This window comes from Equus przewalskii, chromosome 3 (genome assembly GCF_037783145.1).
Source record: "Equus przewalskii isolate Varuska chromosome 3, EquPr2, whole genome shotgun sequence".
NCBI classification, from domain to species: Eukaryota; Metazoa; Chordata; class Mammalia; order Perissodactyla; family Equidae; genus Equus; species Equus przewalskii.
Window position 1 is genome coordinate 9,696,025 of NC_091833.1, and position 25,044 is coordinate 9,721,068.

The window sequence follows — 25,044 nt, forward strand, 5'->3', positions numbered from 1 at the left end:
TATGCCCGGCATGTTTACAGGTCTCCTCAAACTCAGACAGGCCCTAGGAGGCAGCCCCATTGCTGGATCTGCTTTAGAGGAGGAAACTGAGGTTCAGAGAGGCCCCCAGCTTGTGAGAGGAAGTCTGAGCTGAGTGTGCTTGACTCCAAACCCTGCGCTCATCACCATTCCCCAGGAGTCTGCTCGGTGTGGAGGCATCTGTGACCGCTGGACCCCAGCCCTGCAGCGCCCACCCGAGTGGGGCCCTGGGAGCAGCGTCCCAGCAGTGTCTGGCCACCTGGGCAGGTGGTCCCAGGGTGGAGTGAGACCGGGAGCACTGCCCCGTTCTCTCCACTCCCCTTTCACAACCCAACCGATGGCGCCATGGAGCAGGAAGGGTGAGCAAGAGGCCACAGGAAGCCGCGATGCGGCTGTGGGGGTGGGGGGCAGAGCGGTCCGGCAGAGCCTGGGACAAGAGGGACGCACGGCTGCAGGGCTCCGGCCGGCGTGGGCAAGGCTGGCCGAGGATGGTGACGCCCAGGGCCCTGGGGGTGCTGCTCCTGCGACTCCTCCTGCCTCTGGCCTCTGGTGAGCAGCTGATTCCTTGTCCCCTCCTGCCAAGCCTGGAGACCCAGGGATGGGGACAGGGAGGGGGTGAGGAGTGGGGGGGTCTGGGGCGTCTCCTCCAAGGGGCCCACCCTGATGGTCTCGGCACCTTCTCTAGCCTCACCCTTGAGTTAGAGGTCGTCCTGATAGACATGGCTTGGCGCTGGGTCTCAGAGCCCCATTGCCTCCCCACAGGACCAGGGAGAACGCTCCCCACTCACCCACTCTGGGCCGTGGCACCCTGCTAGGCTGGCTCCAGGACAAGGTGGTCCCTGGACAAGCTCTTCTCCAGCTGGCCTCTGAGCTCCTGGGGAAGGGGCTGGGCTGCCCTGGAGTCTCATGCCCCCCACTCCCTTGTCCGCTCCCACCCACTCCCCTCTGCCTGTCCTGGCAATGGTCCCACAGTCATGGGTCAGCTGAGCTAGGAACAATACTCTCCCAGCCCCCTCCTCCTGGCCTCGCACACACGTGTTGTTCCCCAGAGGTGGTCTGAGACCTCAGGCCCTGCCCTTCTTGTCCTTTCTCAGGGGAGCCCCCCCACCTGGCCAGCTCTCATTTGCCCTCTTGGCCGCTCTGTGCAGTCTGCAGTGCTCCCCTCTGGCAGAAGGAGTGCTCCCTCCTCCTGGCTCCATCCCCGTGCCTTGCAGCTCCTCCTGCTTTGCTCTTGATTCAGCCCGTGGCCCACGTGTCTGTTCCCCTGTGTGCCTGTCCAGCACGGGGTTTGTGGCTTTGGGCACATGGATTAACCTCTCTAGGCTTCTAAGAACCCTCTTCTCTTCAATTGTTGGGAGATTCAGAGAAGGACAAAATTCAGGCCCCGGCTCAAAAAAGGGTGATAAATGGCAGTGTGGTCCTCCTGGCGGGTGGGGAGGTGCAGAGCAGGCCATCTGGTGACACTGGCTGGATATGTTAACTTCATAACCGACAGAGGCTGTCCTCTGCTCTCAGCGGGCCTCGTAAGGAACCTCGTAAGGCCCTCACAAATGCCGTAATTCGCTGGGTGGCCTTCCAGGCTCCCCCGAGAGATGGAGTTTGCCCTGCGGTGGGTGTGGTGGGCGCTCCGGTTCTGGCAAAGCGTCAGCCATTTGAAAAGTGTGAGGAGCATTGAGAGGTTTCTGTCTCCTTCCTGTGCAGATGCTGATGGGTCAGTCGCCAGCCATCCGTTTGCTCATTCATTCATTTGTTCCTTGGTTCATTCAGGAAGCACTAATGGCGCCCAGTGCTGGTGCACCTCGTGGTCCCTGCCCCCAGGGCTCACAGTCCAGCAGAGGGGAGGGGGTGCTTCAGAGGAGTCCAGGGAGTGGAGGGGGCCCAGCAGGAGGCAGACACACTCTTCAATAAAGGGACTTTCCAAAGGTGTGGGCAGGGGACCCAAGAAGGGTGGTCATGCGCCAGGGAGAGCAGGCTGTGGCTGTGGCGGAGGAAAACAGACCACTGGCCAAGAGCAGCGGGGGCTGTGGGGGCCCTGCACCCTCCTGCCTCTGCCCTCCAGTCCACACCCTGTGTGAACCCGGACTGAGGTGGTCCTCGGAGGCCAGCTTCGGGGGCAGAGCGGGATGGGGAAGTGTAGGGCGGGTCAGGAGGCCTGGTTCAGGCTCCCCCTGTCTGCGCTGAATGCTTCCGACATCTTCCAAAAATAATCATAAAAAAGGTCTTTAATAATCTCCTCCGCACTAGGTACTTGCCGAGAGCAACACATACTAGACTGCACTGAAATTTCAGGGCAGTTCACACCCCCGTGGTGCCACCTGCACCCAGCGCCCATTTTTGTAATCCCTCTGGCTTACAGAGAGGGCTGGATTACAGAGAGAATGGCACCTCCCTCGAGGTGACCATTTCCTCTTCTTCCCTCCCCTCCCCTCTCCTCCCAGCCCTTGCCCCCTTCTCTCTTCCTCTCCTCTCTTCTTCCCTCTTTCTCTTTGTCTCTCTTTCTCCCCCTTTCCCCTCTTCTCTCTCTCTTCCTCCTTTATTTAAAAAGCAAACCTGGATCATATTACACACATGCTCAGCTATCAGGCATTTTTTCCATTAAGCAATGTATCATGAATATCTTTTTTTTTTTGAGTTTTTCTTTTTCTCCCCAAAGCTCCCCAGTACACAGTTATATATTTTAGTTGTGGGTCCTTCTAGTTGTGGCATGTGGGATGCTGCCTCAGCGTGGCTTGATGAGCGTGCCATGTCCGCACCCAGGATCCGAACCCAGGGCTGCCAAAGCCGAGGGCGAACTTAACCACTCAGCCATGGGGCCGGGGCCTCATGAATATCTTTACAATCTAACAGAGAATTAAAATTCCTTTGTAAGCTACTTAAAACATCGTTACACATAGATCTGATTATTATAAAATCCACTAAAATGTTATTTCATTTTACCCTACATTTACTCTAACTTTGGTCTGCCATTATCTTTACCGTATATTTTATTTTTGTCTTAAAAATGAACTTGTTTCTTTTATTGTGAAAGTCACATTGTACATGATTTAAAAAAATATCAAACGCCAGAGAAGAGTATGAAAAAATCAAAAGTAGGTGTTTCCCTCCCCGCCTCTCCCCAGGGCTGCACGTCCCGAGGGCAGACCCCCGCAGTGCCCGGGGAGCCAGCGGGAAAGGTGAAGGTGCAGAGATTGTCAGGACCCCACCCCGGCAAGGCAAGAAAGCAGTTCAGGGAAAAAGACGTACAGTAGATGCGCCAACTCCTTTTTCAATTAAAGTGAAATTCAATTTTACCCCTCGGATTGGCGAAGATTTGAATGTTTGGTAAAGTCCAGGATTACGAGCACAAGGGTAAATAGTCCATCTCGCCTGCTTTGCGTGGCAGTGTAAATGGGTGCATCTCTTTTAGAAGGAAATTCAGTAACACCTCGCCGTTTTTTAAAAGCACGTACATTTCGACCCAGAAATTCCTATGATAGGAATGTTTTTCATGAATTGTTAACACAAGCTGACAAAGAAGTATGCAGCATCGTTCAAAACAGAAAACACCAAAAAGAACCCTAAATGTCATCGAGGACCAACTGAAAAAGTGTCTCAATCGCATGTAACGAAGAATCTGCCAGTTTATAAAGAATGCGATGGATCAACAGGTGCTGATGCCCAGAGCTCTTCAAGAGTCACTGCTAGGTCACCTCGGTCACGTACATTTTTAAACGATTTATATAAAAATACTCGCATATGCATAGACAATTTCCGGGAGGGTGTGCGGATGGCGACCTCCGGAGGGTGGCCTGGGGGCTGCAGGGACCTTTGCTTTTCATTTTGTGTCCTTGCGTACGGTTTAGTTTAGTTTTGTTTTTTTTAACTGTTAAAAGTTTTGTGGAGAATTACTTTTGTTGAGAGAGAGATAAATATGTAGACACATCCATCCATCCATAAATACACAATTTACAAATAGTTTTACAGCAAAATTCTCACCTCCTGGAATAAATAATACCGGCTCTTTGAAGACCTACAATGAACTGTGTTCTTTGCACATATGATCTCTAATCCTCCCTAAAACTTGCAAGGAAGGTATTATTAGCCTCATTTGCCTGATGAGAGGATTGAGCATCAGAGAGTTTAAGTAACTTGCCTGAGGTCACACAGCTAGGAAGTGGCCCAAAGCTTCCATTCCATCCCCTGCGCCAGGTGAGAGGGAACTGCACTGAAAGTCGTGAAAGCTGGTCTCCAGTCCTGGAGCCGTCTCCAGTCCTGGAGCCGTCTCCAGCTAGCTGGTGACCTTGCTCAAATCCCTGTGCTCCAGGGGGCCTCAGTTTCTCTACCCACCCCAAGAGGTCACTGTGAGGGTTGAAATGGGAATGTGGGAGAATGAGCCAAACCAAAACAGAATACGTCCAAGAGTTATACGATGAAGCCACAGCTACAATGGCTTTAGAAAGTCTGATATGGAGCAACTATGAAAAGCAAGGCAGACTCCCTGGAGGAGGCAGTGAAAGGTAATAGCATGACCATATGAAACCTTTTATCTACACAGCCACGGAGCCAAGTCCTTTGTACACACTTTCCCCAAAGCATCTCACTGGCCCTGTGAGGTGTGAGGAGTATCTCCTTTCACCTCGGAAACTGAGGCCCAGAGAGGGCATGAGTCCAGCTCAGGTGCACACAGTTAGTGTGGACGAATGGAGCTGGGACTCCAGCCCACACCACCAGACGCCGGAGCCCCAGCTCCGTGCTCCCTCCTCCCTGCCCTTGCTGCCCCTCCCTACCCAGCCCATTTACACTCTCTGCACCCCACTTAGGTAAGGTAACTGAGCAGCCAAGAAACGTCTGCCTGGGGTTGCCCAAGATGAACACGTACGACCACTTTGGCCTTAACGACACTGCGAAGTGCTTCACGGAGTGCGGGCAGCAGGGGAGCAAACCCTGCAAACTGGAAACCCTGCAGAGGTAAGGGGGCTGATGATCTGAAGCAGGACTGTGGGGCGCCTGCGGGGGCTGCGGGGGCTGGTAGAGTAGGAAGAGACAGCACTGTCGGTTCCCATGGCCCCAGAAAATGCGGCTCCCTTCTCATTCTGCCACCTTGTTGTTTGACACCCACGTTCCTCCTGACCCACCCACCAAGCCCCCTCTGAGCCAGGGGGTGCAAAGAGGGATCAGCCCCCATCCCTGTCACTGGGAGCTGTGAGGGGACAGACATGGGCCCAAACGATGGTGACTCTAAAATGTGATCATACAGAAGTGTGGAGAAGGTGCCAGGTCAGCTCAAAGGAGGGAAGTCTGCCAAAGCTTCACAGAGGAGGCCACCCATGAAAGGGCTTTGGAGACTGTGTAGGAGTTTTCTAGTTGGACCCTAGCAATGTTAGGGGACACAAGCAGCAGAACTTCAGGGAGTACTGGGGAGAACTACAGTGCTTTGAACCGTGAAAGACTAAAGTGCTGGGGACGGAGAAAGCGGGCAGGTGGAGGATAAGACTGGAGACATAAGCAGGGACCAGTGTGAAGGGTTGTGTAAGCTATACCAATGCAGGAGGGGGCAGGGCAATGATATATTTTAAACAGAGAAAGAGCACAGTAGCTTCACCTTTCAGAAAGATCACTCAGGCTTCAGGGAAGGATACAAGGGCTGTGATGCGGGATGAGAAGTGACCAGGTGGGGTACACCTGCGGTGGTCTGGGTGAGCGGGGGCTGAACCACCACCAACACCACCACCACCAGTTGGCCCTGTGAACCTGGAAAGGAGGGATGGATCAGAGAGATTCACGATGTAGAATCAATGAAACCAGGAGACTGATGAGACCAAGGGATCAAGAGAGATCGGGTTGAGGAAGAGGAGAGAGTTTAGAGCACAATGTCTCCAAGAGTCGTCTCCAACAACAGATTTGCCTCCCTCCCCTCCTCTGCCTTCCAATCACAGTTGCCCCTAGCTCTTCTGGGGGACTCAGGACAGGCTCAGAGTTGGCACTCAATACTTATTTGTTGAAAAAAATGAAGGAAAGGCTTGTGTCAGGCTGGGTGTTAGGAAAGCAATCTGATTGGACGACATGCTTCCAGTGGCCTGGAAACGCTCCCCTCCCCCCACAGCTGCTCCAGTAGCTTCTTAGCTCCAAGAAGCTGTCAGAGGGCTCCTCTCTGAGCTGCCTTGTGGAGGGGATAAGCACTCTGGGCAAAGCAGGGGGACCGGGGTCAGAAGACGTGGATTCTGTTCCCAGTTCTATCATTTGATCCAATTATCTCCTTTATCTTCACAACCCTGTTGAAATAGGTCCTGTTATCAACCCATTTTTCAGATAAGAAAACTAAGGCTCCGAGAGGTTAGGTAACTTGTCTACAGCTACCCAGCAGGTTAGTAGCAAACCCAAACTTGAGCCTCGGTCTGGAAGGCGGTGGGGGAGGTTACAGCAATACGGACTGGGGTCAGACTGCTGGTGCTCAAAGTGACTTTGCACCCTCATCTGTACAATGGGGCTAAAATAACACCTTACTTGTAGGATTATTGCAAGGATTAAATACGTAACTCATTTGCCCATTCCACTATGTTGATGGATATCCGGGTGGCCTCCAGCTTATACACACAATGTTGCTATGGACGTTCTTGCTCGAATATCTTGGTGAAAATGTGTGTTTCTGTGAGGCGAGTTCCTAGGAGCGGAACTGGTGAGTCATAGGGTGAGCACGTGCTTGGCTTCAGGAGAAACTGCCAAATCGGTGTTTGAACCAGATTTCACTCCCACGATCAGTATATGATGGTTCTAGTTGCTGCATATCCTTGCCAACACTTGACATTGTCTGCTTTTTCATTTCAGCCATTCTGGCAGCTTTGTGCTACATCATAGAGTGATTTTAATGATGTTTCCCTTATGGCCATTGACATGTAACACCTTTCACATGTTTATTTGACATTTTGATGTCCTCTTTGTGAAGTGCCCTCTTAGTCTTCTGCTTGTTGTTCTATGGGGTTGTTTAATTTTTCTTAGTGGTTTTTAGGCTATCTTTATGTATTCTGCATACATGTCTTTGTGAATACATATATTTGCAAACATGAATATCTTCTCCCTCTTTGCAGGCTTCCTCTTCGTTCTCTTTGTGCTGTCTTCTGACTAACGAACGACGGCCATCCTTAACTTTAATATAGTGTGATTTACCAGATTTATAGTTAATGCGTTTGGGTCTTGTTTAAAAAATTTTCACCTACTCTAAAATCATGGAGATGCTCTTTTATGCTTTCTTCTCAAAGCTTTATTGCTTTATCTTTCTCATTTATCTCTACAATCCACTAAAAGAAAGTAAAGGCCTGTGGGAAACTCTACTCTGCTTTTCAGAGTTTCCGCTCCGCTGGTGCCTCTCTGACACGCCGATTCAGGACTCTGAAAAGGGTCTGGAGGAGAAATCAGTTGTGTATTTGAGGCTCTTCGAGGCCCCCGCCACCCCACTAAGACCACTAAATGCCCTGCTGGGACTTTGCAAAGTGTGACCCGTGCCCGCACCTCACCCAGCCACAGTCAGCCACGATCTGCGCTCTGTTGATTTGCCCTCTCTGGGCATTTTGTACAAACAGAACCAGACGATACGTTGTCTTTTGAGTCTGGCTTCCTTCATTTAGCATGTTCCTGAGGCTCATTCATATTGTGACCAGCAGGGCCTTGTTTGTGACCAGCAGTGACCTCTATCCAAGCAAAACTCTAATTCTCAGTCTTTCATGTAGGCTTAGAATGAGCAAGTGTCCCCAGGAAAACGGTGACTGCAGGTTTTCAGCTTGTTTCTCCGAGACGCTCCCTCTGCAGACTGTTAACGCCTCTAGTCCTCTTTCTTCCAGCCGCTCCCTGATGCCTTTGAACAAGTAATTTTTGCGTTGTGTCTGGCTTTCCCGTTTGTTCTCAGTGAGAGCATTGATGTATCACAAACACCTCCAACCTACTCAGAAGCAGAGGTCCAAAGCCTGAACTTTTTTTCCCCAAAAAAACAATTTTGAGGTATAATATAAATAACAACAAAATGCGCAAATGTGAACAGTACAGCTCAATAAATTTTTACATATTTATATGTGCATCCTTTAACTTCCACCCACATCGAGCCATAGAACTTTTCTAGCCTCACAGAAAGGTCCTTCCTGTTCCTTCCCAGACAGTGACAGCCCATCACGGCCACCACCATTCTAACTTGTGAAGCAAACATTAATGTTACCTCTTCTCAGGCTTCGTATAAGTAGAATCATACAGTACACACTTTCGTGTGTCTGCCTTCTCTCCCTCATCAATATGCCGGTGGCGTTCGTCTGGCCGTTTTGAATGTGGCAATAGCTTGTTCTCGTTGTTGCTCTCTAGTATTCCACAGTACCAGTACACCACGATTTACTCTCTCTTCTACTGTTGAGAGGCGTTTCCATTGTTTCTGGTTTGGAGCTGTCTTAGTCAGTTTAGGCTGCTGTAACAAAGTACCATAGACCGAGAGGCTTAAAAGCACACAAATGTATTTCTCGTAGTTCTTTAGCACAAAAGTCCAAGACCAGGGCCGGGTTCTGGGGAGAGCCCTCTTCTGGGCTGCAGCCTGCAGACTTCTCGTATCCTCACAGGGCAGAAAAAAGGACTGGAGAGCTCTCGCGGGCCTCTTTTAAAAGAGCACTAATCCCACTCATGGGGGCTCCACCCTCAGGACCTAGTGACCTCCCAAAGGCCCACTTCCTAAGACCGTCACAATGGGGGCCAGGCTTTCAACATGTGAATTTGGGGGGAACGCAAACATTCGGGCCGTAACAGGGGCTCCTGTGAACAAAGCTGCCGTGAACGTTCTGGACTTGTCTTTACATGGACACGCACAGTCCTTTCTCTTGGCTAAACACCTGGAGGTGGAGTGGCTGTCACAGGTGGGCGTGTGGTGGGTCTCAGTCAGCGCTGCCAGTTTTCTGTTGTGGCCCTGTCACCTTACCCTCCCACCAGCCACATGTGAGAGCTCCAGTCACCCCGCACCTTGTGGTATTTGGAATTACCAGTCATTTTTATTTTAGCCATTCTGAGAAGCATGTAGTGGTATCTCACTTGTTTTTTCTTAATTTGGACAGCTTTATTAATGTATAATTTACATGCCATACGATCTATGCATTGTTAGCGTGTAGCTCGATAATTTGTGGTAAATTTACGGAGTGTCTTATCACAATCATTTTGGAACACTTCCATCACCCCCAAAAGTACCCTGTGCCTGTGTGCAAACAATTCCTGCTCCCAAACCAGCCACAGGCAACCACTAATGTGCTTTCTACTCAATAGATTTGCCTTTTCTGGGCATTTTATATGCGGGAACCACATAATGTCTTTTGAGTCTGGCTTCGTTCACGTATAGTGTTTTTGAGTAACACATATTTTAGCATGTATCAATAGTTTGCTCTTTTTTACTGCTGAGTAATATTCCATTGTGTGGACACACTTCTTTTTGGTTATTCATTCACCAATTGGTGGACATTTGGATTATTTCCAGCTTGGGGTTATAATGAATAATGCTGCTGTGAACATTCGAATTCAAGTCTTTGTAGATGTGTGTTTTCCCTTCTTTTGGGTAAATACCTAGGAATGGGATTGCTGGAGTAAATGGTAAGTATATGTTTAGCTTTATAAAAAGCTGTCAGACTGTTTCTCAAAGTGGCTGCGTCATTTCCTTTCCCATCAGGCCTGCAGAGGGCTGCTGTTTCCACAGATCCTGCAGTGTCGTCTGGCCGTTTGGTTATGGCCATGCCAGTCAGCGTGGATGACATCTCACTGTGGTTTCCATTTGCATTTCACCAATGACTAATGATGTTGAGCCCCTTTGCATGTGCTTATTAGCCATTTGTATGTTTTCTTTGGGGGAAACGACTATTCAAATCTTTCCCTCTTTTTAAAATTGAGTTGCTTGTCTTCTTATTATTGAGTTTTAAGAATTTTTCATATGCTCTGGATACAAGCCTTTTATCAGACGTATGATTTGCAAATATTTTCTCCCAGTGTATGTCTTGTCTTTTTGTTTTCTTAATGATGTCTTTAGAAGATTGAAAACATGACTATTTTTGCATTTGGCTATCTAATTCTTTCAGCACCACTTGTTGAAAAGCCTGTGCTTTCTCCATTGAATTGCCTTTCGGAGGGCATTCCACTGATGGATTAAATGGAAGCTTCTGAAAAAGAATGTCTTCTTCCTACTGGGATAGTAAACCAGAAACAAAACCACATCCCTAGGGGGAACTGCAAAGATTAGTGCCACCATGAAAGACTTGAAAGAAACAGGGGTGGTGATCTGATGAACGGAACGTGGCAAATACTTAAATGTCTTAGGAAGACATGTGAACCAGAGGATGGGTGATAAGAATTCAGGGGCCCATCACCTCAGTGAATTTTCTGGGCATTCAGAGGTCTGGAGAACACCACTATATCCCCTCCAAGGTAAAAAATAAGTTGTTGACCCTCACACCACTTACCATGAAAAAACTGGCACATTGTGGAAAAATATGTATTATGCAAACATGAGCCAAAAGAAATCTTAGTGGCTATATTAATATCAGACAAAGAAGAGGATGCTCAAATGAGTGTCAACTTTGTACTGAAAATTTCGACTGTAAGGCCGGCCCAGTGGCGGAGGCACAGTGGTTAAGTTCTGCTTCAGTGGTCCTGGGTTTGCAGGTTCAGATCCCAGGCGCAGACCTAGCACTGCTTGTCAAGCCATGCTGTGGTGGCCTCCCACATAAAATAGAGGACAACTCGTACAGGTGTTAGCTCAGGGACAAATCTTCCTCAAAAAAAAAAATTCAACTGTCCATCCATGCTTTAGACTTTTTGACTATATGTTACATTTCACAACTAAAATAATTTTTGAAAGTACTCTGAGAACCAGATCAGGAAATGTTCCTCAAGAAAGTGAATTGGGCTGTTTTATGAGGCCAAGGAATGTTTTTAAAGTGCATCAGGTGAACGATATGTATTGTGAAATACAACTTCCTATTTTATCTGATGACAATGGAAAACACGATACTTCTTTGTTTAGATTTTTAAAAGGTAAATAAAAGCTAGAATTAATTGGTGTAGCTCACTCGATGGATTTGGATGCTCTCAGCCCACTGTTTCTGGCTGACTGGTGTGCTAATTACCCGCCCCACCCAAGCACATTTGCACATTTTTGCCTGGCCTAACCTTAGTATTGTACGATATTTTTTCTGCAGTTTCTTTGGGGTTTTTTTTTCCCTTAGTATCTGTGACTATTCAAGAATGATGTCAAAATGAAAGCTTCCTTTTATCTCCCTGGCCAGCCCTCCATAGCTACTCCTTTCCAACTGCCTTGATCTGGCCTTGTCTTCTGTCGTCCCCCTTCTCTCCCATTGCTACCTCAGCCCTCACTTGGCACCCCAGGCTCCAGAAAAGGAACACCCGTGCGTGGTGACGTTTCAGTACCACGGAGAGCACCATGGGCTTGCCCTAACGTTTTAGCTGATGCAAGGGGGCCGCAGAAAATAAACGTCAATTAAGTTTTATGTTCTGTGTGGTTCCAACACCAGCTCAGTTCGCATAAGTCAGTTCCCACACAGCTCAATCTGCAAAGGCTGAATTCCCAGTAAGCAGTTAGCACTCAATAAACGTGCTGACGTGCTCACTCACGCCACATAATTATCATCCCACAGTTTAAAATACTCAGAGGAATTTCTCCCGAGAAGATACACAAAGACCCACAAGCACATGAAAAGATGCTCAACATCATTACTCACCAGGGAAATGCAAATCAAAACCACAATGAGATACCGCTTGACACCCACTAGGAGGGCTACAATTAAAAACAAAATGAAAAATTACAAGTGTTGGCAAGGATATGGAGAAATTGGAACATACATTGCTGATGGAAATGCAAAATGGTGCAGCTGCCTATGGAAAACAGTTTGATGTTTTCTCAAGAAGTTAAATACAGAATTATCACATAATCCAGCAATTCCACTCCTAGGTATGTACTCAAAAGAGTTGAAAACAAGTCTTCAAGCAAAAGCTTGTATATAAATATTCATGGCAGCCCTAGTTACAATAGACAAAAGGGGAAACAACCCAAATGTCCAGCATGGACCAATGGATAAATAATGTGTTATATCCGTACAAGAGAATATTATTCATCCATAAAAAAGAATGAAATATTTATACATGCCACAACACAAATGCGCCTTGAGAACATTATGCGAAGTGAAGCCAAGCACAAAAGACCAGATATCATGTAATTCCATTTATATGAAATATCCAGAATTGGCAAGTTCATAGAGACAGAGAGCAGATTAGAGGTTGCCAGGGGCTGAGGGAAGAGGGAAGGGAGTGACTGCTTAACGGACACAGGGTTTCCTTCTGGGGTGATGAAAACATTCTGGAACTAGATAGTGATGATGATTGCACAACATTGTAAATGTATTTAATGCCATTGAATTGTACACTTTAAAATGATAAATTTTACCTTGCCTAAATTTTATCATAAAAAAGGCAAACACGTGAAATACTGAGAGGGGCTCCTGGCTGAAGTCCCTCAGAGCCAGCTTGGATGGCTCCCGTGGAAGCCCTCTTCTCCCCAGCGACTCCAGGGTCTTTCCACCGACATTCTGGGTCACCCTTCCTACCCCAAGAGCCTCGTGCTCGCTCCCTCCTGTCCTTCAGGAAGGTGCGTGTGTCACTCAGCCTGCAAACCCCTCCTTTCCCCTGATCCTGGCCCCTTGCAGGTACTGGCTGAACTACGAGATCCATCTGGTGGAGGAGAGTGTCACGGACACAGTCAATATGTCTTTTTTGAAGTCTTTTGTCAAGGACATCAGCACCAACATCTCAGAGGACCTGCACTTCTCCCTGACGCCCTTTCAGGTGACAAGGTCCCCCGTTCCTGTTGGTAGTCCTGGCCCCATTTTCCTCAGGTAGATTTTTCGGAATTCTGAGAGAGTCCTAGTCTGTGCTTGGTGCCCATCAAAACTTGTCCCTTCGATGTCCCATGGGGAGTGCCCTGTCACCTTGCCAACAGGGGCCAGCGACTTAATTGGATGACTGGATCCCGTTGACAGAGTGTCCGGGGTGCTAAGATGAGGCATTTGGAAGATCACCAGATTGACAGCCAAGAGATCGGGTTCTGGTCCTGGACTTCCCACCGCCTCACTTGGTGTCCTTCAGGAAACCCCTGACCCTCTCTCAGCCCAGAACGCTTGTCTATAAAATGAGCCTTAAGACTCCTTCAAAGTCTGAACTTCCCAAGAGCTCTTCTACCCAGGGTGCGCATTAGAAACCAGGTTGAGACACACCTAGCAGTACTCCCAGGACTGAACAGGCGGACTGGATTTACATTGGTCTGCATTGGAATCCCAGCTCTGCCCTTTACCAGCTATTGTGGTCTCAGGCAATCACTTAATCTTCTGAGCCTCAGTTTTCCCATCTGTAAAATGGTGATGCTATGGCCCACTTTCAAGGTTAGTGGGGGGAGCAAATGAGACAGCACACAGGGAATGCTGCTTCAGCGAGGGCGCAGCCTCGCTCGAGGAATGAAGCCGAGGCTGGAGGTCCAGGCAGCAGGCAAGTTGTCTATCACGGAGGTATTTTAGGTCTGCCTGGAGAAGGGGAGAAGGAAGACGGATAGGGCCCTTCTCAACCCTTTTTATGTCACCCAAGAGCTGAGTCCTCTGTGTGGGGTACACAGTGACCCCAGAAGTCACCCACACATCTTTTTGACTAGGGTCTGGACTGGGAACAAGAAAGTCGGGGCCCTCAGCTACCACGCTTAGCTCCCGCTGTTCCACTGTGCAGGGGATGCATTTGAGGCAGGACTGGGTGGGGGTCGGGCTGCGTCCCAGGGGAACAGTAAGGTCAGAGCATGAACAAAACATACTTTGCAATTACCAGTGAAATTTACTTCAATATTTTGATCACTCAGCTTTTACGAAATTTGCCGTTGACATGGGTAAAAGTCACAGTCAGTGTGAATTCTCGTATCCTCCATCTCTGCCCTCACCATCTCCCTTCCCGATGGCCTTGTTCTTTCCATTTTTTCCCAAGTCAGGAGCCAAACACCGTCATCATGAAGCCCTGTGTGAGCACAGGGCCCGTTAGGACCCTGGCCAAAAGCGCACCACAGCCCACCCTCCCTCACACCTGCAAAGTGAGCTTGTCCGGGTGTCACCTTTTCACGGCCCACTTCCAGCCCATCAGGTGGCCACACAGGCAGCTTGTTAGCGCCATCTCCATATTGGGGAAACTGAGGCTCCATGAGGGCCATGACTTGTCCATGGGGCTCACGGCCTGCACAGAGCAGAGCTTGACTGTGTCCCCAGGTGTCCTGCCTCTCAGAGCCCGTGTCCTCGGGTGCTGCCCCTCCACCCAGTGTGCCTCAGTTTCCCCTCCCAACCGGGCGAGTGGAAAGACCTGAGTCAGAGGCTGGAATCCCTGGATAAAGACGGGAGCGGTTGAGTCTGTGGTTGCAGATCCCAACTCAGATGACGGATGATGGGCACGAGCACCCTGACAGAGTCCGGCTGCCCAGGACCCTCTTCAAGTCCCTGCAGGGCAGCAGGTCGATGGTCCGGTTGGCCATAACTGTGCTGAACGTCGGTCCGGGGAATCTCTTCAAGGTGAGGAGAAGCCTGCTGGGGGCTCAATGCTCCGTTCACCAGGCCGTGCTGGCCCTCTCTGGAGTCCGCTAGGGGGCCCGATGGGGGTGGAGGAGGTGATGAGCCTCTGGAGCGTTTCTAAGGAAGCCCACAGTCAACCCAGATCCCTGTGTCTAAGTCTGTGGACTGCAGACTCACACTGACCACACGCACTCAGATGTTTGGACCCCACACACCAGCCCTTGGAATGTGTATGTGTATGCTGAGTGTGTTCATGTCCCCCGGTGTGTCCTTGTGCAGGCACAAACGTGCACATCCTTTCATATTCCTGGTGCAGACACAATCATACGTGCTCTGGTGTGCCCATGTCCACACAAGAAGGGTATCCATGCCCTTGCATATGTGTACCACCAGGTGTGTGGCCCCAGAGGCGTGTCCCCTTGCACCTGTAGACGTGTGTGCCCCTAAGTGCTGGTGTGGGCAGGTGCTCCCCCACCTGTGGGCACCCACTGGCCTCCACTTCTGGGCTGATCTTTCTCCTGGCCCTGCACCCCTCCGCTAAGAGGGCAGAGGAAGTCTGGAGGACAGCAACGGAGAGCCAGCAGATGCATGGCCTTGTGACCAGTTGGTCTGTGTCGCCATGGCCCAGCCCAAGCAGGAGACTATAAGGAGCAGCAGGAGAAATATCACCTGTGATCCCTCGGCCCCCTGGTCCTCTGGCCTCAGACTTTGCGCTCCAGACAAGGACTGCAGGTCCTAGAGGACCCCAGGACCCCCGCCGGGCTGGGGTTGGGAGAGCCCCTTCTGCAGCCCCACCTCCCCCGCCCTCCACAGGGCCCCCAGCTCAGCCTGGAGGACGGCAGCAGAGTGTTGGACAATCGCGTAGTGGGCTTGAGTTTGGGCCACACATGTGTCACCGGGCTGGCCGATCCCTTGGAGATCACCTTCTCCCACCAGCAGCAGCCGCCCGTGAGTGCCCTCCCACCGGGTGTGGCCGTCACTGAGGGGCAGACAGGAGGGTGGGCACCCACGGGCTTACAGGCAGACATGCTCAGGACTCTTCACCCCCACCCTTCCACATACACCCAGGAGAAGCCACCACACACACAATGTGCCCAGGGACACAGGCCCGCTCTGTACACGTATGTCCCCATGGGGGGACGCCTCCTACTCACAGAGGTGCACACAGGACCTGGCAAACCCACCTGCATGCACATGGCATTACACACCCTCCCACATATGTGCTCCAATAAAGGCAGGTGCCCACAGACACGCAACCCTCCCAGTGCAGCCCCCACCATCTCCCCACCGCCTGTGCGCCCCACTGGGGAGCGTCACATGGTGCTGTCAGTGTTCCTGCGTGACCCACGGTGGGGGGCCTTGCTTTCTACATAATGCATGCACATGCTAAGACACGGAGCACACTATCCTCCCCCACCCCTCCCCAAGCTTCCCTCTCCCCTATCCCCGTCTCCCGCTGCCTCTCCCCTGACTCCCACTTTTGCTTTCAGAACGTGACCCTCAGCTGTGTGTTCTGGGATGCGAATAAAGGTAGGGCGTGGAGGACCCCTAGGTAAGATAGGTGGGAGGGCACGGGCTCCACCCACAGGGCCCTTCCCCTCTGTGGCTTCCCTCCGTCCCCCTCCTCCCCTCCACTCCCCTGCATCCCTGTCCACTCCTCTATGTCCCACCCCACCCCCACATCCTCTCCAGGGTCAACAGGAGACTGGTCTTCCAAAGGCTGCTCCACGGAGCTCAGAGCCAAGGAGACTGTGTGCCGCTGTGACCACCTGACCTTCTTCGCCCTGCTGCTGGTAACAGCCCCGACCCCAATCCCGATGGCTCTGCCCAGGGAGGAGGCTGCCCGGCAGGGGCCAGGGCCTTTGGGGTGTGTGGGCCTGGCCTCCAAATGATGGGGTCCTGGTTTGGGGGGTCATCCACAGAGGCCAGTCTTGGACAACGTCACTGTGCAGGCCCTCAAGTACATTTCCCAGGCTGGCTGTGGTGCCTCCATGTTCTTCCTGGCCTTCACCATTGCCCTCTACGCTGCCCTGAGGTGGGTGACCCCCATCCCCACTCCCTCCTGCCCTCAACAGCGGCGACAGTGCAGAGTAGAAAGCATCCTGGCTGTGCAGCCCTGTGCTGATATTTTCTCCAAACCTTAGTTTCCTCGTTTACAAAACGGGGTTGGAGGTTGAAATGTGTCCCAGCTATTTCAGTTGCAAGTGGCAGAAACTCAACTCAAATTGCCTTAAATATAATAGAGCACATGTGGTTCAAGTAATTGAAAAACCCAAAGTGAGGTCACTTCAGGCACAGTTTGATCCAGCACCATGTCCTCAGAACTTCATCTCTCTCTGCTTCTCACAACGTTGCTTTCTCCTTTGTCAGTCATCTCAGGCTGCCTCTCCACACTCAGGGGCCTTAGGGAGCCCCAGGCTTGCCTTGCAGCGTCTTAGCTGCCTAAACAGGTAATATTCTAAACTAAGTCTCAGAATTTAGGTCTTTAAAAAAAAAAAACCAATGATTTTTTATTTTGAGATAATTATAGACTAACAGGAAGTTGCAAACATAGTACACAGAGTCTCATGGTTTCTTCGTCCAGCTTTCCCCAGTGATGACACTTTATATAACTGTAGTACAATATCAAAACCAGGAAACTGACATTGGTACAGTGCTACGAACTAGAATACAGACCTCACTCAGTTTTCACCTTTTTATACATGTATTCGTTTGTATGAGTGTGTGAGTGTGAGTGTGTATGCAATTTTATCCCGTGTATACCAGAGCCAAGCGTCGTTGGTCTCACTTGGACCACGTGCCCACGACTGAGGGGGTGGTCAGGGGTGGAGGGACGGACGACTCACTGGCCAGCCCAGGTCATGTGCCTGCTCTTGGATTTGAGCCCACAAAAGGCCAACTCTGCTCAAAGCTCACAGCTGAGAGTTGGGAGGGGTGCTCCTCAGAGGAGCCTGGGGCTAGTTCTGGGAGAAGGAGGAGTGGGTGCAGGACAGGTAGAAACAGCAGAGGCCTCTGCAGCCTGCACCCAGGCTCTCCCGGCCCAGGCCGTGGCTGAGGACCCACGGGAACTGCCAGCTTGACGGAGCTGCCCCAGGCTGGCTCGTCCCTCAGCTCCTGACCCATGACCGACCTGGAGCAGCCCTTGGGTCTCCTGACTCCCGGTCTGGGGCCCTTCCACTGTCCTTCTCCACGTGCCCCTTTGCCTCTGTCACCATTTGGCCCTGGGTTACAGCCCCCACTGGCCCCACTCGCTCCATCTCAGACTGAACCATGAGTATAAGTGGTGCCACCGCTGCCTGCATCCCCCAAGCCCTGGCCGAGGCCACCGCCCCCATCCCTGACAAGCTGAGCGTGACTTTCCACCTGGACCCTGTGAGCCAGGCTTGGAGCACGAGGAGGAATTGTTACCAGCTCCCAAAGGTGGGGTCTGATATCTCAGATGAGGTGGACATTATCCTGCACGCCCCCTCCAGGCAGCCCTGCGGTCCCATCCCTCAGGTGCGAGCCCTTCAGGATCTAATTTGCTAAGAAGTCAGAGTGGGAGCTCCACAGAGAGGGAGGGGAGGCTGGGGACAAAGAACTGGGCTGGGAGCCTGGAGCCCCTGCTCTGCTCTGTGACTCTGCGAGAGGCCCTGTCCCTCTCTGAGCCTCACTCTCCCTACTGTGCCTTATGCCCCATGCATCAATCTGTCCACTCCCTCAGCCAGTGCACCCAAGGCCTCCTCCCGCCAGCTGCGCCAGGCCCAAGGTCACAGCATGGGGAGGGACAGTGACAAGAGAAGGGTACACAGTTTTACTGCACTGCTGGGAAACCCACATCAGCCCGGGATAAGGGACATTTGGAGACAGCCTTCCCAGATGGAACCGTCCCAGGGGAGTTTTGAAGGCAGAGTAGGGAAGGCATTGAGAGCAGAGGGAAGGGCATGGGCAAAATCTGGGAGGCGTGGAAAAGCAGCGTGCATTCAGGGAATTATAAGGTATGCAGTTTGGCTAAAGAGGGATGAGGCCAGCAGGATCTGGAACCCATAGGGCCCTGGGGGCCTCAAGAGGACTCCTGGACTTGAACCTGAGGGTGCTCCCACTCTGGTTGCTGGCAGGGATGGACCAGAGGAAGTGGAATGGAGAGGCCTGGGACCCCCATGGCAGCTGTGGCCCCTGCAGCCTCTCACTGGCCCTTCTCGCCCCAGGTTCTATTGGCAGAGGCTCAAGTCAGAAGACGCCCCCAAGATCCATGTGGCCTTGAGCATTAGCTTGTTTCTCCTGAATCTGGTCTTCTTCATCAACATGGGGGTTGGCCGGAGGGCGTCCGAGGCTGCCTGCCGGGCACACGGGGCCGTCTTCCACTACTTCCTGCTCTGCACCTTCACCTGGATGGGCCTGGAAGCCTTCCACCTCTACCTGCTCATCATCAGGGTCTTCAACACCTACTTCGGGCACTACTTCCTGAAGCTGAGCCTCGTGGGCTGGGGTAGGCGCCCTGGGAGGGGCAGGGAGGGAACGGCCTGGCAGAGAGCAGCTCCCTCTCTCAGGCGCCTGTCAGCACTTGAGGGATGGCAGAAGGAGGGGGCGTTGGAGGGGGACACTCCAAGGGAGCCTCGGCAATGCCATCCCTCTTCCCCTCGCGCACAGGCCTGCCTGCCCTAATCGTCTTTGGCAATGGGATTGCCAAGAGCTATGGCCTCTACGCCATCCATGACAAGGAGAATACCACCACGCTGGAGCTGTGAGTGGTGGCTGGCAGCACAGGGGTGACATCAGGTCCCTGGCTGCACATATCGGGGCCAGAGGGAGGAGGGGAGAGGAGGGAACCCGGGGAAGAGAGACTGAGTCAAGGCAAAGATCCTCAGATCCAGCTATTTCATGGCCTGCAGGGGTAAACTGAGGCCTGGAGAGAGGAAGTGCAATGAGAGAGGGGGCCTGAGGAGGACAGAGACCTGCACCAGGAGGCAGGATGCCTTGCTCTGGCCTGGGCCGCCACCAGCCCATATGGCACCTTTGGGCAAATTTTTAAATGTAGCTCCTCCCGTCCCCCCAACCTGTCACGCCGGGTGCTCAGCCTGGTGGGTGGAGGGTGAGCTGGATTTCAGCCCCCACCTGCCCTCCTCGCCGGATGCCCTTGTGCAGGACACAACCTGCCCAACATTTGCAACAGCCCTGGTTCTGTCCAGGCTCAGCCTCTGAGTTGCTGTGTGACCTTGGGCGAGCTCGTCCCCTCCCAGGGCCTCAGTCTCCTCGTCCATACAATGGGGGGGCCGATCCACATGCTCTTTCTGCAGTGCAGGGAGCTGTGGGGCGGAGCAGAGCCTATACCGGGGCACCCTCTGTACTAAGAGGGGCTGGTGGGGCCTTGGTCCTGTCCCCAGGGCCCCAAACCCAGGGGCTGGATAGATAACAGAAGTGCACGCGGTGGTCCGGGGGCAGGGGCCTGCAGCAGACTGGCAGTCACATGCTCTTCCCAAGGACAGCTGATTACTGTCCCTCAGGAAGGCGTCCCCAGGGCTGCCAGGTGCATGGTTTTACGAGAAGCAGAAATACGGATGTTTACGCCAAACTTGCTGTTTTTTAAAGGGTGACCACCTTAATTCAGCTTTTTTACAATATAATGTGGGGCAAACAAAACATGTTTTGGGGCCCAAATTGGACCTTTTGCACTCGCTGGTGTAAAGAGACAGCAGAATGGAGCCTCGTGACAGCCCTGTCCCCGGGAGTCGGGGGTCGGCGGGTGGAAACAGGAGAAGGCCTCTTCTCGGTCACAGAAGGTCAGTTAGGCAGATCCCTGGGCCTTGCCGGCCACTGGCACCCCTCGCAGCCCCAGTCCCGATGGCCATCCGTCTCCTCCAGGTGCTGGTTCTATGAGAAAACTGCCCTCTACGTCACTGTCCACGGCTACTTCCTCGTCACCTTCCTCTTCAGCGCCGTGGTCCTGGGCCTGGTGGCCTGGAAGATCTTCACTCTGTCGAATGCCACAGTGGGCAAGATGCAGGGGCTGAACTGGAAGGGGGTCCTCACCGTGCTGGGCCTCTCGAGCCTGCTGGGCATGACGTGGGGGCTGGTCATCTTCACGCCGCTTGGTCTGTCCGCCACCTACGTCTTCGCACTGTTCAACTCCCTGCAAGGTGAGGCTCCCGGGCCAGGGAGGTGACGGGCTGCCCCGTCTGCACTGGGGAGTGATGGGAGGTGGCAGCAGACGGCAAGAAACAGGACACCAGTCAGCCTAGCTCAAACCAAAGGGACTGATTTTAAATATCCAGAGCTCCCTCAAGGACCATAGGGCAGGGGGGCTGGCTGACCTCATGGCAGCCAGTACCCGGAGGAAAGGCTAGCAAAAGCAAAGCAGAGACTTTCTCCATCTTTTTCTCTGGAGCCGTGTGTAGCCTCTCACCTTCTGTCTGTGGAAACTCCTTCATTCTTCTCTCCGCTGGCCCATTCCTACCCACGGCCCCCACACGGCCACGCAGTATGACCACCTCAACCCCACGTGACTTTCCAAAACTAATGACCACAGTCTGATTGTCTCTTGCACGTCTGAGCAGAGCCAAGCATCTGATTGGGCCATCTTGGGTGAGGGGTCCCTCTCTGGTCCAGTCAGCTGTGATCAGGAGACAGGGTCCTGTGATGCGATGGCTGCATGACATGCACAGAGTCTCTGAGGAGCTGTGGAGGCAGGAAGGAAATGATGACTCCGTCTGCTCCCTGCCCCTCAGGGTCCTTCCTCTGATACCCCCGCAAAGGGGCAGGCGTCCAGGGTGTGGGTCACGGTTTCCCTGCCCGCACCTGCCCTCTTTGCTCCTCACACCCCTGGCTCATACGTACAACAGCCTGACAGGTGGGAAGGGAAGCACAGTGTGTGCTTTGTCTCACAGTCCGATCTCGTCCAGAGAGTCACCAGGAACCTGGCTGGCCGAGATCCAGCGGGTGGGAGCCCACAGAAACGGGGCTGGCTCCCAGCACCTCCTGGGACTGCGTGGCCTCGTGGTGGGGAACAGGCGAACCTGAGAGCAAGTCCCGGTTCCACTCACCACCCCAGCAAGTCTCCCCGCTCCTCTGCGCAGTCATCTGTGAAGTCGGGATAATTCCGGCGCTTTCTCACCAGAGTTCCCGATGAGCAACTGAGATAACGCGTGTGGGGACACAGTAGGCCTTCAGTGTGTGGGAACTATGTTAATCACAGCAGAAGTCCTTATTATTAGGCTGTCTGAAATGGTCCCCAGATGAAGAATCATGAGTCCACATCTGGAAAAACCCAGAGGTTAAGAAATGCACCTGGAAACTGTAGATGATATCATTATTCTTTCAGAGTTTACCCTTAATATTTAAGCCTGAACACTTCACTCTCCTGAATTGTTTCAACTGAGTGTGAGTTACTTGGTACTTCTGTCTTCCTTCCAAACACGACAGGGCCCTCACTACGCTTTAAGGGCCCTTGAACTCTTCCCAATGTTTTCATTGTTTAGAGTTTTAGCTGTAAATTTCTTTTAAGCACAAAGTTTTTATTTTCCTACCAATTTCTATACTTACTATAATTTTTATACCTCACACCTTCCTTCTTCTCACGGAAGGGCACCCTGTAGTAATCCTCTACAGACGGGCGGTGGGAGAAACCCACTGTGGTGGTGGTTGTTTTGTACGTCTGAAAATTCCTGTGTTTTGCTCTTCCTTTTCTGTGATAGATGTGTGTATATTTGTTATTTCAAGGACTCCATTCTTCATTTCCAAGATTTCTATATGGTTCTTTTTTAGAAGTAAGTTTCGTTTTTGCCTAATTTTTCCATACATTCTTGGGTTGTTAGAGTGGAGCTGTTTCTCTGCTGGGCAACTCCAGCCAGGCTGCCCCACTCCCTGCTGGCCGCACCCCAGGCTCACTGACGCCCTCTCCTCCCTGACAGGTATCTTCATCTTCTGCTGGTTCGTCATCCTCTACTTCCCAAGACAGAGCACCACGTCCTCCACTTCTGGCACTGCCCGAGCTGACCAGGCCCACTCTGTGTCTCATGAATAGGGGGACTCAAGTGGTCAGGCCGTGGTGGGCCCTGCCATCTGGACTCAGCTCTGACTCGCTGTGTGACCTTGGGTGGCTCTCTGCCTCCCTCTGGCCTCAGTGCCCTTGTCTGTACAATGCGGCTGGGACGGGAGGGGACAGGGACCAGGGTCGACCACGTGGCCTCAAGGGTCCCATCCAGATCCGTCTGTGGGTCCTAGCGTCCACCGATCCAGGACTGCAGGGGTCTGAAGTTCCTGTAATCCTGGGACGCCTGCCAGCACAGAGCAGCACCCTCACTCTGCCCCACGCCCCCCTGCCTTCCCAGCAAAGCAGCCTGTCTCTGCCATCACCCACCTTCTGGTGACAGCAAGGGCCTGAGCCCAAATAGGGGAGTCTGTGGTGGGCACAGCCCCTTGAAGGAGCCCCCAGCCTCTCCCCTTCCGCCTCTTGCCACTGCCCTCCACATCGCTGCCTTCTGGCTGCCCGCGTGCGAGGGGCGTTCAGGAGGTGGTCAGCCGTCAGGCCCCAGGGCCTTTGTGGATTGGAGGGCTGCTTGGGGTGGGACAGGTCCTCCCAGCCCGCCTGCCCCCAGTCTCGGCCAGATCCTCACAGAGGAGGCCCCACAATTCAGGGGGCTGCCTGCCCTCCAGGTGTCTGGGGACACTGAATTTCAGAGAATGCCCCTTACCCAGTGGTGTCATACTTCAACACGCCGCCTGGTCCCTACTCTGACTGCCACGTGGTGGCCCGACCGCTAATCTGCTGTCACATGGGGGAGGAGGGCGAATTGGTCAGGGCTCTGCACCCCAACGGGTGGGGGGGGTCCCGGGCAGGGGAGAGGACTGGGCCGAGCCGAGATAGGGTGGGCGTTTCCCCCGGAACCAGAGCTACTGCACAGTAGGCCCTTCGATGCCTCGCTCACCGGGCCGGCCACCCCGAGCCTCGCACGTTCAGGCCCTGAATAAATCTGTTTTGGCTGAATTGATGGATGCGGGAGTTTGGCACCAGCCGGAAGGGGCCCTGAGTCAGCGGAGCGTCTCAGACAGACCCGGCTGGGGTGTGTCGCTTCCAGGGGCTGGGCCTCCATTTGATAACCACATGCTGGTTTCCTGGGTAGGAAACAAAAAGAGACAGAGATAATAGAGATAGAGATGGAGATGATAGAGATAGAGAGATGGAGAGAGACAGAACAGGAAAGCAGATGCAGAGAGCCAGCAGCCCGCCTGGCCTGGCCCTACCTGGAGGGCAGACCACTGGTGGCCGCCCCTCCCTGGAACCCCACCTGGCACGTTCATGCCCCGACTCTAGCCTTAACTGACCGCTGGGGACGTCTCGCCATCGCTACCCAGCCCCGACCCTTTCCAGGAGGCTTTGTGGCCCGTCAAGCCCTTTCTACAGGTGAGAAGTTATTATAGACCCCGCAGCCCCTGGGCTGCCAGCCCGCCCCCTCCTCTGACCTCAGCCTACAGTGGACCCCTTCTCCCTCCCCCACCCGGCAAACGTGAACGTCAGGAAGTCAGGGGCCTGGGTTTTGTGCCAGCCGCTGTGTTCGTGGAAGGGAAATACCAGGGTGGGGCCGCTGCACCCGCGGAGCCACATTATCAATTTTTGTGGACACGCTTGCTGGGTTTGGGGCTTATCTTCACAGACATGTGCTCCTCACACTGAGCATCTTGGCTCCCTTCCCCCAGAGTCTCGGAGCCACTAACCTGTGCTTGGAAAGAACAGCTGCCTCAGGGTCTGACAGGCCTGGGTTCAAATCCTGGCTCTACTACTCAAGGGCTGTGTGAACCTGGGCACATCGCCTCACCTCTCTGAGCCTCAGCTTCCCCACCCCCCCGTAAAATGGAGATCATGACGCCCTTGCCTGGTCCCCACAGCATTAAGGGAGGTGACAGGAGCAAAGCGTCTGGCACTGACTCAGCAGGAGTCAGCGGCTCCCCGAGGGCCCCTTGGCTTACACCGGGTGGAACCCTTGTGTAAAGCGGATCGTGACCCTCTGCAAGCTGCACGTAAGACAGGAGGGGTGTGAAGGGAAAAGCTCCCTTCCAGACTCCTTCTCCAGCTCTGCCAGTGGGCCAGCCCTGCATGGGGACGAGGAAATGGAGGCCCAGAGAGGCCTAGCAGCCTGCCCAAGGCCTCTGGGCTGAAGCTAGGGTGGGGCCTCCCCTGGCAGCCAACACCTCCTCCCAGAGCTTTCCCTGGGTTCAGGAATCATCCCTTGACCCCAGAATCCCAAGAGAAAATTCCCAGATGTGCTCAGTGGGATGTGGGACCAAGAAAACCACAAGCCCCGAATGGGCTGTTTCCTGGTTCAAGCGGAGAGGGCAGATGGGGGTGCAGCTAGTGGGGGGGACGTGCTCCTTCTCCAGCTGGCTCTCCACCCCAGGGCCAGGTAGGGCTGGGGGGCTGGGGTCCTTCATTGCCTGGGGTCACTGCAAAGGCCGCTCCAAGTGC

The 25,044-nt window shown here is 52.9% G+C and overlaps 1 protein-coding gene across 3 annotated transcripts; it reads left to right on the forward strand.

Moving 5' to 3' along the window:
* Nucleotides 1-358: 358 nt before the first annotated feature.
* On the forward strand, nucleotides 359-23,568 carry ADGRG3 (adhesion G protein-coupled receptor G3). 3 transcript variants are annotated; one of them, XM_070611964.1, is made up of 12 exons: nucleotides 368-567; nucleotides 4,818-4,965; nucleotides 12,720-12,858; nucleotides 14,460-14,606; nucleotides 15,420-15,554; nucleotides 16,097-16,136; nucleotides 16,299-16,399; nucleotides 16,529-16,641; nucleotides 18,794-19,074; nucleotides 19,236-19,329; nucleotides 20,448-20,722; nucleotides 22,493-23,568. In XM_070611964.1, exons 1-12 carry the CDS (start codon nucleotides 405-407, stop codon nucleotides 22,603-22,605), a joined length of 1,749 nt encoding a protein of 582 aa, XP_070468065.1. In that variant the 5' UTR covers nucleotides 368-404; the 3' UTR covers nucleotides 22,606-23,568. The 3 variants fall into 3 exon arrangements, 2 of the variants coding, with proteins under 2 accessions (XP_070468066.1, XP_070468065.1); XR_011537938.1 differs by lacking the exon at nucleotides 19,236-19,329 and having other exon boundaries at nucleotides 359-567; XM_070611965.1 differs by lacking the exon at nucleotides 15,420-15,554 and having other exon boundaries at nucleotides 363-567.
* Nucleotides 23,569-25,044: the final 1,476 nt, after the last annotated feature.

Coding starts and splice junctions, on each gene's coding strand:
- ADGRG3 (XM_070611964.1), top strand. CDS start 405: ATGCGGCTGTGGGGGTGGGGGGCAGAGCGGTCCGGCAGAGCCTGGGAC. Junction 16,137..16,298: donor GTTCTGGGATGCGAATAAAG/GTAGGGCGTGGA, acceptor CATCCTCTCCAG/GGTCAACAGGAGACTGGTCT. Junction 19,075..19,235: donor GCTGAGCCTCGTGGGCTGGG/GTAGGCGCCCTG, acceptor CCTCGCGCACAG/GCCTGCCTGCCCTAATCGTC.